Genomic DNA, 12,928 nt, shown 5'->3' with positions numbered 1-12,928 from the left:
TAAGAACTGGCTGGATACATGGAGATGAAAAAGTTCATTCCAAAGTAATGGTTCTATTAGAAAGTGAAATGAAGAAAATTGTGGGGGTAGCAAGTCTGTAGATGGACACGCTAACAAATGACAGCATGTTGCAACACACTTTAGCCATCTCAGGTAGATTGCAAACAGCTATGGAGAAGATATCACTCGGTTAATGATGACGATAAAGTATGGGAAAATGGTCACAAGGGTGAGATGGGGTTACGTGCTGTGTCATTTACTAAAGTATTAGAAGGAGCACAGGATTTAGGACTCAGAAAAAATGCAGTATTTCATATTTCCCCCAAATTGTCATTAAAGATATTTAGCTTTAAAAAAGTCAGTAAGTGGAAATTTAAATATAGCATTGTCTCTCCGGATCATCCCCATGCAGGATGCTTGGGGCTGGTGCATGGGGATGATCCAGAGAGATGATATGGGGTGGGAGGTGGGAGGGCGGTTCAGGATTGGGAACTCATGTACACCTGTGGCGGATTCATGTCAATGTATGGCAAAACCAATACAGTATTGTAAAGCAAAATAAAGTAAAAATAAAAATTAAAAATAATCCAGAATGACACACTAAAAATTCTATCCGTCCTTAATAAACCAAAATTTAAAAATATATGAAAAAGAATATATATACACATGTATAAGTGAATCACTTCACTGTACAGCAGAAATTAACATTATAAATCAAATATCCTTCAATAAAATAAACTTAAAAAAAATAAAACAGGAAATTGAATTTCATATAATTTTCCTGATTCATAAAGTGCTGTTGTTAAATTTTTAATCATATTGAAATATAAAAAATACTTTTCTGTTGTATTAACATTTTAAAAGTTACTGTATATTTTTCAAGCAGTGTGTAAAGTCCTCATAAATAGTGTGTATCAATTACATCTGTTTCAATGACAGTGCCTTGAAAATAGTTTATATTAAACTGTCATTTTTTAGCTTGTTTTTTAAAAAATAAATATAGTATTGTATGCAATATCAACTATAGAAAGGTACACTAAAAGAAAAGAAAGTATGATAAAAGATAGTGACTCCACAGCCAACAGCCATAAACAGAAAGATATAAAAAGGTTGATCATCTTCTAAATATATACTTTTAAATAGATAATAAAGAAAATATTTGAAATGAAAAAAGTATGCGGCAACTAAAGAAACCAAAGGAATTGCATAAGAATGTCTCTCACATATCTGCATTTTTAGACATTAAAATACAATATGACCCAGGATCTATCTATCCTTGATGTTTATATGCGTCTGTGACTACATGCTCAGTCATGTCTGACTCACTGCAACCTCATGGACTGTAGCCATCAGGCTCCTCTGTCCATGGGATTTCCCAGGCAAGAATACTGGAGTGGGTTGACATTTCCCTCTCTATGTAAATAAGTGTATATATGTGTGTAAGTGTGTTTGTATACATGTATTCGTGGATATATGTGTGTGTGTCTATTTGTGTATTTATGTGTTGTGTGTGTGTACTATAACATACTGTGGTGTTGATAAATTAATTGATAAATTAGTGTCAGATCCAAAGAAAGGAATTAGGATCCTGTGATTAGAGCTATAGACAGGGAGACTGCAACAAGATATCAAGATATCAAATAAAAACAAAACTATCCAGTCATTTAATGGGACGGTTTGCTTATCATCCGAATGAGGGTTTGAGCAGATACTGAGTGACCAAATGGAGGGAACGGTGTAGAGAGAATGCTAGAAACATGTGGGTGGTTGAACTAAAAATGTCCCAGCTCCTTTTCTGGGATTTTCTTTCATCCAACATTCATCCCACTCATCATACAAGTTCCTAAGAATTTTTTTTAATTTATTCAACTAACTGATTGTTTCAGTTATTCTCCACATCTGGGTACTCTTGACTTTCCAGTCACAACATTCACGACTTTCCTCTTCATCTTCACTCGTAAACGGCACTTAACGTGCCCATACTTTCTTTTGCTGGCGAGTTAATGTGTCTAATCAAATTAAGTTGCAGTTGGATGCCACCAACTTTTACTCAGTACTCTCATGACTAAAAAGGATACTTCATTATTATATTCATTTTCAATTTTCAAATATAGCACTAATTCACTTACTGTGAACACTTGAACCAAGAAAAGACTATTGCCTGGGCAGAATGCCTGGTTTGATAGGTCTGCTGGATTAGTCCATTATATTGAATCACAAAGATAATAAACAACCAAATAGTGACAACAAAAGCATATAATTGGGTTATACTGATCTTGAGAGAATGATGTTTCAAAATCTCTCCCTTCAACTCATGCCTACACTCATCAACTCTCATAGCCAGGAAATGATTGTTTCTATCTCTCCTCAGTTTTTCACCCTGTAGTATAAAGTCATTTCCTTTGTCTTGATTCTCTGCAGCTCGGTATCTCAATAGCAAAGTGATATTATTTTCCACAAAATGAAAAGCAGAATAAGGTCGTATCAGCCATACAGATCATGTGTAATACTGGCCATAATGATGGACTTCAAGATGCACCATAAAACAGGTTGGCAGCTACACCTGCTGTGCTGAAAACACAATATTTTGATAGCAATAGCATGCCCAGTTTGCTCAAATAAAAGATGTTAACAGCCACATATTTTCATGTATTAGATGGCAACAGTTATAATGAAAGTGAAATACATTTTGTGCAGATCAATAACACTCCCCAAACAACTTACACACTATTTACTATTTCTTACTATAGTAAGGCAAGTGGTTTTCGGTATTCATGCTAGAAATAGATGTAGTCCTAATGTACCAGTGAAAACATTAAATTGATTTTTTTTTTTTTACTGATCTAATGTAAGATGATTACAAATTATTTCACTTTTCAACTACATATAACTTAATCTAATGTATAGTATTCAGGACTGCTAAAATCTGCATATACTTTAGTAATTTGGATTTTTCCTAAACCATTATGAGTCACTACATGGACAGAGTATGTTACTTTACAAAAATTATCTTGAAACAATAATTACAACCTTATATTTCCATTTGTTTCAGATATACATAAATAGCTTACATAGCTAAAGGAAGGATAGCCCTCTGTTTTGATTATAAAAAATAAAATGTGATTTAAGAAATAAGAAGAGAAAGATATGTCTAAAATAAAAGCCAAGACTCCTATAGAAATAAACTCCTTTTCATTATCCCAAGGAACATGTTGACATTTACATTTTGGCCAGCTGGGGTTCAAATTAAATAGCTCCATAGGTAACAGAGACGGCCTGTGTGGATCCTGAGGACAGAGATGACTGTTTCAATTATTTTCCTTGATTGGCTTACCAGCCTTGGCCTCAGCATGTGGCAAGGTTTTGGGAGGCTGATGCATGAAGCCATGTAATCACTCATTTAAGTTTATTTCCTTAATTAATTTAAACATGCTTCAGAAATGTACATCTCAAAATTCCTGCAGCCTGGTCACTGCATAGAATCAAGACTCCCTAAGGTGAGAAAGTTGATCCTATTTTTCATGAACTTTTAAAAGATGTCTTTTAATGGAGAAAAATAATGGTTAAAACTCTAAGACTTGGAGAAAATTCTACTCTTCCTCTAAGGAAAAAAAAACAAACAGTTTTTTAAGAAAAATGATGTTGAAGAAGTTGCTATTAGCAACTGGGAGGAGAGGGTGAGATGTATGGAAAGTGTAACATGGAAACTTACATTATCATATGTAAAATAGATAGCCAATGGGGAATTTGCTGTATGGCCCAGGAAACTCAAACAAGGGCTCTGTGTCAATCTAGAGGGGTGGGATGGGGCGGGAGATGGGAGGGAGTTTCAAAAGGGAGGAGATATATGTATACCTATGGCTGATTCATGTTGAGGTTTGACAGAAAACAACAAAATTCTGTAAAGCAATCATCCTTCAATAAAAAAAAAAAAACTAAAAAAAAGAGCATAAAAAAATCTGCAGGGGTGTATACATTGTCCATACTGTGTGATATATGAATTGTAAATGAAGCCCAGATAATGATTAAGTAAACATAGGAGAAGAGCTCAGAAGAACAAAAAGACTACAGGTAGAGCTGCTGCTGCTACTGCTAAGTCGCTTCAGTCGTGTCCGACTCTGTGCGACTCCATAGACAGCCCACCAGGCTCCTCTGTCCCTAGGATTCTCCAGGCAAGAACACTGGAGTGGGTTGCCATTTCCTTCTCCACTGCATGAAAGTGAAAGTGAAAGTGAAGTCGCTCAGTCGTGTCCGACTCTTAGTGACCCCATGGACTGCAGCCTACCAGGCTCCTCTGTCCGTGGGACTTTCCAGGCAAGAGTACTGGAGTGGGGTGCCATTGCCTTCTCCGGCAGGTAGAGCTCTACAGGTAGAGCTAGTGAGTGTCAAATACTCACAAGGTTTTTTTTTTTTTCCCCCGAGGAGGTGGGTGGGTACGGGGATGAGCCAGCTCCTGAGACAGCTCCATAATGCTTCAAATGTGTTACCAGAGCCTCATAAAGCTGTCATTCTGCTAGCAGCCTCCAACTCCACTTCTAGCCATCCACAGGCTCACAGGCCTTGATCAGCAACACTGAACTTGCATGCATGTCTAGGAAGCACTTATTTTCTCCAGTTCTAAAGCACATTAATCCTGCCCATCTCTTTCTCTTTCTTTTCTTGCAGGCGCACCTTTCAAAAAGTACACTGTATTGGAAAAAAAATGGAAACCTTTGCTCAGCTCTTTTTTCTTTGTGAGCATATGCTGTTTTATCATGATTTGCAGAGTTTTACTGTTTCCTCTTTGGAAGCTTAGGCCACCTGCCCCCCAGGCTCCTACTGCACACAACTGCAGTGCCCTACACTGTGGACAGATGCTGAACTCATTTTCTCTTTTGAGATTCTATTTCTAGTTAGAATTAGGTATTAGTGAAGTCAGAAAGAAACTACTCTTGCTAAATCAATACACAGCAGAGTTTTGTTTTTTTTTTTAAGGCAGCCCCACATAGGAAGATCAGTGAAGTTAAATAGCCAGCTTTACCTGCACCCCTGAGGATACAGAGTTCTAAAGAATAACAGCAATTTGGTCAGCAAAGAAATATACCTGCTTGGATGTGAAGATATCTGAAGTCTCTAAGCAAAGGCAGAATGGCTTAAAGGCAGAGTAGAGAAATTTAAGAATTTAGCCAGTAAACATGAAATGGGCTAAACTAGACTTTGCAGAAACAGCTAATTTTGTCTTATCTGCAGAACGGATAAGATATCCTCAGAGGTTTACTGTTCACAGTCAAGACTCAGGCAAAATTCATCTATGGATTATATAATAGTTTGGCTAATTATTAATTTTCATAAGATAGCAATTTAATTTCTAGTTTATCTTTTATTTACCATAAAAGATGGTATCTGATAAAATAAGATACCATGCTCTCTGATAAGGTAAGATTCCCATCTGATGATAATTATAGATATTGTTTGATGCAGCCCAGGAAAATTCCAAGGTTTAGATTTGACCATGCAGTATATTATCTAAAAAGCAAATATAGAGTGGTATATAAAGTATTTCCAAGGAACTTTTGATTTACAATATTAGTTTTAATGTGAAATATTGTTTCTAAAAGTAGACTAATTTCTTAGACTTCCAGGTTTAGCAAGCAATTCATGCTGACCAATTAAAAGTTTTCTAACATCCTAATAAATCAATATACTATGCTGTCTCCTGCTCCACACCCTCTACACTCAAATGGCAGGTAGTAATATATGTGTATTATAATTATATTGAATGCAGTCATAAAATATCATGTGACAGTCTTCAAAATTCCAAGACAAACTTATAAAGATTAAGATGAATAACTTTCAATTAAAAACTAATAAAGCTATATCTTCCTTGAACCAAAGCAATAGTTATTAAATCATGGTGGTACTTACCACAGTGAAGTTCATCACTTTCAAAATCCAGATTGTCATGGCTAAGTTAACTATCATGGTAACCAACAGCAGAAGGACAAAGAAGTATAAGCACCTCTTTCGCCATCCATAAATTCCCACTGGGTAAAGCTGTGCGTTCTCAGCCTTTGGCAGGTTATTCTGTTGTGTTGCTAGTATGTATTGTTCTCGCGTCATCTGAGAAAAAAGGAAAAGAAGCATTCAAAGATAAAGTCAATGACTTGTTAAATCAAAAGGCACAACATATCTAAGAATAATGGGCAGTGGGTCCTCATTAAGATGAGTAATGAAAATTAATTAATTTGTTTAATTAACATTACAAGGTTGCAAACCCTTCAAATTCTTATCATCAGTTTTGATTTTTGGAGTTATTTAACTACCTGTTATATTTCTAAAATACAACATTCTAAGATTTTTAACATTCTTAGATACTATATCTCTAAGATACAGTATTTCCAGTGGGATTTGCCCAATCTTAACATTAGCTTTTCTCTCAGGAGTCTGTGAAGATTCTCAGCTCTACTTCCATTTACCTAAAACCTAGCAACTTTATGATCAGCTGTGCTACTCTTGGAATAAGTTTCACCATTTTTGGAGTAGACAGGCCAACTGTATCATAATGCATTTTGGGGACTTTATCTAAAAACGCAGGATATAATTAGCTCAGTGTATGTGCTTTAATAAAAAGTCAGTGTGTTTGGAAAAACCTATGGAGAGAAAATCACTTTTATTTAGAATTATATAGATGTGCTCAGTGCTCAGATGCTCAGCTGTGTCTAACTCTTTGTTAACCTACGGACTATAGCCCACCAGGCTCCTCTGTCCATGGGATTCTCCAGGCAAGAATATTGGAGTGGGATGCCAACTCCTCCTCCAGGAGATCTTCCCAGGGAGGATCAAACCCACCTCTCTTATGTCTCCTGCATTGGCAGGCAGATTCTTTACCAATAATGCCACTTGGAAAGCAACTATGTAATTAAAACATATTTTTAGAACTTTGTTGATTATTTATTTTGGTTGCATTTTGATGAGTTATCAGTATAAAATTGATCTCTGAAAGAACAAACTGCATATTCACTATCCTGTAACATAACATGCTGATATTAGGAAAAGTCAGTTCTGGAAAATGGGATATGATATTCTTTAGTGGTATACAAATTTAGGTGTTAAATGAATTTTTTCAAAGAGCAAATACATTATTTACTGTCTGATACAACCTACATAAATGGATAAGAAATGTTAATGCATATGTACTGGGTGTACAATTTTCATAACAATGTATTCATCACCTGGAGGATGGAAACTTTAATTTTTATAAAATATGATTTTCTATAGGACAATAGTTGCACAGCTTATTTTTTCCTTTTTAGGTTTTTCTCAGATTTCTTGTGCATGCAATGAATAATTACTATATCAACAGAAATACTGCTGAATAAATCATACAACAACTAAAAACCACATTAATAAAGAATCAAAATTATTGGTTTAGTCCCAATATATAATGTGAAATTATTAATTTATGATATTTATTGAATCAATCCTATACTAAATAAAACGTTGAACTGTATATTGAGAAATGCAGAAACCCCATGTTATATGGCTTTTTCCCATTTTCTTTTTATTTTAGAGCTATAATTTCAAATTACATTAATGCACTGTTAAGTATTATCTTTCCAATTTTTTATGAGTGATATATATTAGGCTGCTACTGATAAATCACTTCAGTCATGTCTGACTCTTTGTGATCCCGTGGACTGTAGCCCGCCAGGCTCCTCCATCCATGGGATTCTTCAGGCAAGAATACTGGAGTGGGTTGCCATTTCCTCCTCCAGGGGATTTTCCCAACCCAGGGATCAAACCCAAGTCTCCTGCATTGCAGGCAGATTCTTTACTACTGTTCCACTTCTAACTAATATAATAAAAATGGCTTCTTATGTTAAATTATAATTTTACATGTATTAGAACTAATATGACTAAATGATTAAGAACAAACTCTTTCATAATATAAAAAATTACCTTTTTTATTGTCATTATTATTATCTGATTTAATCTTTAACATTTCCTTGAAAGTACCAAAAAGCTTTACTTCCTAATTCCAGTTAGAGGGGTGATGTCTAACTTACAATATGCTACGAAATGTAAAGCTACATAACAGGTGACAACATATCACAGTAATTCACTTTGCCTAAAGATTTTGGTGGAGCTTTTATAGTTCTGATAATGGTTATGATTACAAAGTAGAAAACTTATTAATAGGAAGAGGATAAAGGGAACACTAGGGACTGCCACAGTTAAAGGGAAGAACAGGGAAGAGCCTTGTTCTTGAAAAGAGGGAGCACGGACATGACAGGGGAGCAGAAGAGTCCAGAAGTCTGATCGTGTCCAGCTGACAAGAGACCATCCCCCGTGAAGCTGGTCTCTGAAGTCAGAGTAAAACAATATGACTATTCAGACCAGCCATTGCCTTTAATCTCACAATGCAGCAGACTGCCTTTTTAGAATATTCTATTCCTACAAATTCCATTTAGACATGAAGGTGAGAATACCATTCTTTATAAAAGAAATGAGAACTTAATAAGTCTCTGAAATAAAACAAATACACATTACAAAGAAAATAGTCCTTCAGTAACAAAATTGATTTTTTGGGAAAACAACAGAAATTCAGTATATATACATATCAAAAGTCTCTAACAATTTGAAAAAGCAAATAGCATACAAAAGGCCAAGAGTAAAGGTTGTCAAGAAAATGAAAAATGTGTTAATTAAAACTTTTATCAATTCGAGAAATTCTAACTTTACTTAAGAAAGTATCACAGTTTTGCAGTTTATTTCATACCAGATTTTATGTCTAATAGCATTCATTAGAATCAAATAACCAAGTCTTAGTTAATGTCAAGGAAGTCTTCAGCCTTCTTGGATTCCAATGTTCATCAGTTAATGTTCACATTAAGATAAATGCATTTACTTCTGTCTCCTTTAATTCAGGGCTTCCCTTGTGGCTCAGATGGTAAAGAATCCTCCTGCAATGCAGGAAACCTGGCTTCAATCCCTAGGTTGGGAAGATCTCCTGGAGAAGGGCAAGGTTAACCACTCCAGTACTCTGGCCTGGTGAATTCCATGGACTGTATAGGCCATGGGGTTGCAAAGAGTCCAACTTGACTGAGCGACTTTCACTTTCCTTTAATTCTGGGGAAAGAAAGTGAAAGTGTTAGTCAGTAGTTGTGTCTGACTCTTGCGACCCCATGGACTGCAGCCCGCCAGGCTCCTCTGTCCACAGGGATTCTCCAGGTAAGAACACTGGAGTGGGTTGCCATGCCCTTCTCCAGGGAATCTTCCCAACCCAGGGATTGAACCTGAATCTCCTGCATTGCAGGCAGATTCTTTACCATCTGAGCCACCAGGAAAGCTCAGATCAGGAAAGGAATGATTTAAATTTGGGCTTTGCTCTTGCTTTTACAAAGAAATAGGTTTTCAAAACATGAGTACAATTTCCAGCAAGATGTTATGAGGTTAGATGAAAGACGCATGGGTCAACAGAACCAGCTGCTGTTGCTGCTAAGGCTCTTCAGTGTCCGACTCTGCGACACCATCAATAGCAGCCCACCAGGCTTCTCTGTCCATGGGATTCTCTAGGCAAGAATACTGGAGTGGGTTGCCATTTCCTTCTCCATAATAGAACTAGACCTTGTGAATTTTTCAATTCCATGCTTTTTCTCCAAAGGCATGGAAAATACGGTTTTCAGAAAGGGTTATTTTGTTTAGTATTTTTAACAACTTAATGTACAAAGACTAGAAGAGAATGAGTTAATCATTAATCACTAATGACTTAAACATAGTTCATCACTAATAACTCACCTCTGGAGAATTCTGGTAAAATCTACTTAAGCTGGATGGAATGGGAGAGAAATTAGAGTATCAGAGTCCATTGGCTATTATTCCCCTGCCTCACAGAAGGGGATAACTGTCCAACACATTAAGTCCAAGGGAATGTTATGAATATTCTAATCTACATGACTTATTATTTAGTTGTTTTGTATATACTCAGGCCAGGGCACAGAATTTGAGACTCCAGGCAGAAGTAGGCCTTTATTTGATAAAATATTTTTTTAGTGACAAATATGTGTAGGTAGAGTTCAAGTCTGCAGCACTCATGAATTTCAGATAGTTAGGGAAAATACAATAAAAAAATAACATATAAATATATAAAATAGCACATCAAATAGTAATGTTCTCTGAAGATGAAAAATACAACAGTATAATGGATTCATTATACAAGTAATGGAATATTAAATAGTGATAGATGCTATGAAGATAATACGCATGGTGTTATAATGGACAGGAGAGGAACTACTTTAAAAGTAGTAGAAGAATGCCTCACAAAGGATGTAACAGATAAGATGAAACTAAAATGATGGCTATCTTCTATGAAGAAAATTTCAAAAGATCTTTAATGATCTATTTGAAACCCTAACTAGAAAAAAAAAAAGAAGAAGTGGAGAGTATGGACATTTTTTGAGGAGTAGAGAAGAACAAAAGAATGGGATTTCAGACGCGAATATGAAGTCTGTTGTCAGAGTATTAAATCAGGGACCAGAAAGAGTTTATCTGAAGGATGTGAAGTTGCTCAGTCATGTCTGACTCTTTGTGAGCCCATGGACTGTAGCCCACCAGGCTCCTCCATCCATGGGATTTTCCAGGCAAGAGTACTGGAGTGGGGTGCCATTGCCTTCTCCAGGGGATCTTCCCAACCCAGGGATCAAACCCAGGTCTCCCACACTGCAGGCAGATGCTTTACCATCTGAGCCACCAGGGAAGCATCTGAAGGATATGAGAGAGAAAGTGGGAAAGCAGTGAGGGTACTTAAATTGGGGCCGATAGTCGAGGTGACAAACCTGGGATACTAGCTGAGTTGTGCATTCTCAAAGATGTGGTGGACAAGGAACTAGTGTCAGTGACAAAAGATCAGCCAGGCAAAAAGCTTCCCTGACAGCTCAGTTGGTAAAGAATCCGCCTGCAATGCAGGAGACCCTGGTTCAATTCCTTGGTCAGGAACATCCACTGGAGAAGAATAGGTTACCCAATCAGGTATTCTTGGGTTTCCCTTGTGGCTCAGCTGGTAAAGAATCCACCTGCAATGTGAGAGACCTGGGTTTGATCCCTGGGTTGGGAAGATCCCCTGGAGAAGGGAAAGGCTACCCACTCCAGTATTCTGGCCTGGAAAATTCCATGGACCGTATAGTCCATGGGGTCGAAAATAGTTGGACATGACTGATCAACTTTCACTTTCAGGCAACTGGGGGCAACAAGGTGGGAATACATTTGTTGTTGTTTACTTGCTAAGTCATGTTTGACTCTGTGACCCCACTCACAGAAGCATGCCAGGCTTTCCTGTCCTTCACCATCTCTCGGAGTTTGCTCAAACTCATGTCCATCGAGTTGATACCATCCAAACATCTCATCCTCTGTCCGTCCCTTCTCTTCTTGCCCTCAGTCTTTCCCAGCATCAGGGTCTTTTCCAATGAGTCAGCTCCTCACATCAGATGGCCAAAGTATTGGAGCTTCAGCTTCAACCTCAGTCCTTCCAATGAATATTCAGGGTGGATTTCCATTGAGATTGACTGGTTTGATACTCTTGCTGTCCAAGGGACTCTCAAGAGTTTTCTCCATCACCACAGTTTGAAAGCTTCAATTCTTTGGTGCTCAGCTTTCTCTACGATCCAACTCTCACATCTGTACATGACTGCTTTGAAAATCTCTTTTAATTTCGTGGCTTCAGTCACTGTCCTTAGTGATTTTGGAGCCCAAGAAAAGAAAAACTGTCACTGCTTCCACTTTCTCCCCTTCTATGTGCCGTGAAGTGATGGGACTGGATACCATGATCTTAGTTATTTTATGTTGGGTTTTAAGCCAACTTTTTCACTCTCCTCTTTCACCCTCATCAACAGGCTCTTTAGTTCGTTTTTACTTTCTGCCATTTAGAGTGGTATCATGAGGTTGTGATATTTCTTCCAGCAATATCTGAGGTTGTGATATTTCTTCCAGCAATTTTGATTCCAGCCCAGCATTTCTATGCAGAGATGTACTCTGCATATAATTAAACAAGCAGAGTGACAATATACAACCTTGTCACACTCTTTTCCCAATTTTGAAGCAGTCACGTTTTCCATGTTCAGTTCTAAATGTTGCTTCTTGGTCTGCATACAGGTTTCTAAGGAGACAGATAAGGTGGTCTGGGATTCCCATCTCTTAAAGAATTTCCCACAGTTTGTTGTGATCTACATAGTCAAGGACTTAAGCACAGTCAGTGAAATAGAAACAGATGTTTTTCTGGAACTCTCCTGCTTTCTCCATGATCCAGTGAAAGTTGGGAATTTGATCTCTGGTTCCCCTGCCTCTTTGAAACCCAGCTTGTACATCAGGAAGTCCTTGGTTTTCACATACTTCTGAAGCCTAGCTTGAAGGTTTTAGGGCAAAACTTTACTATCATGTGAGATGAGTGTAACTATAAGGTAGTTTGAACATTCTTTTTGGCATTGTCCTTTGAGATTGCAATGAAAACTAACATTTTCCAGTTCTGTGGCCACTGCTGAGTTTTCCAAATTTGCTGACGTATTGAGCACAGCACTTTAACAACGTCATCTTTAAGGATCTTAAATAGCTCAGCTAGAATTCCACCACACCCACTAGCTTTATTTGTAGTAATGCTTCCTAAGGTCTGCTTGACTTTATACTCCAGGATGTCTGGCTCTTGGTGAATGAGCACACCATCCTGGTTTTCTGAGTCATTAGAAACTGGCATAGCTCTTTTGTATACTCTTGCCACCTCTTCTTAATCTCTTCTGCTTCTGTTAGATCTTTACAGTTGCCCATTTAAAGCTGTCCTTTACTGTGCCCATCCTTGCATGAAATATTCCCTTGAGATCTCCAATTTTCTTGATGAGATCTTGACTCTTTCCATTCTGTTGTTATCCTCTTTGTATTGTTCATTTAAGGATGTCTTTTTATC

The 12,928-nt window shown here is 37.2% G+C and overlaps 1 protein-coding gene across 2 annotated transcripts in view; it reads right to left on the bottom strand.

Moving 5' to 3' along the window:
- Positions 1-12,928, bottom strand: part of SGCZ (sarcoglycan zeta) — a 1,131,902-nt gene that overhangs the window by 416,709 nt on the left and 702,265 nt on the right. For both annotated transcript variants that reach the window (XM_060406930.1, XM_060406931.1), the window contains exon 2: positions 5,905-6,099. In XM_060406930.1, coding sequence (XP_060262913.1) covers positions 5,905-6,099 — 195 coding nt within the window. The remainder of the gene's footprint in view (positions 1-5,904; positions 6,100-12,928) is intronic.

Source organism: Ovis aries, chromosome 26 (genome assembly GCF_016772045.2).
Source record: "Ovis aries strain OAR_USU_Benz2616 breed Rambouillet chromosome 26, ARS-UI_Ramb_v3.0, whole genome shotgun sequence".
In the NCBI taxonomy this organism is placed as follows: Eukaryota; Metazoa; Chordata; class Mammalia; order Artiodactyla; family Bovidae; genus Ovis; species Ovis aries.
Note: the sequence above shows the minus strand (reverse complement) of the source record. Positions and strands in the feature narration are given on the sequence as shown.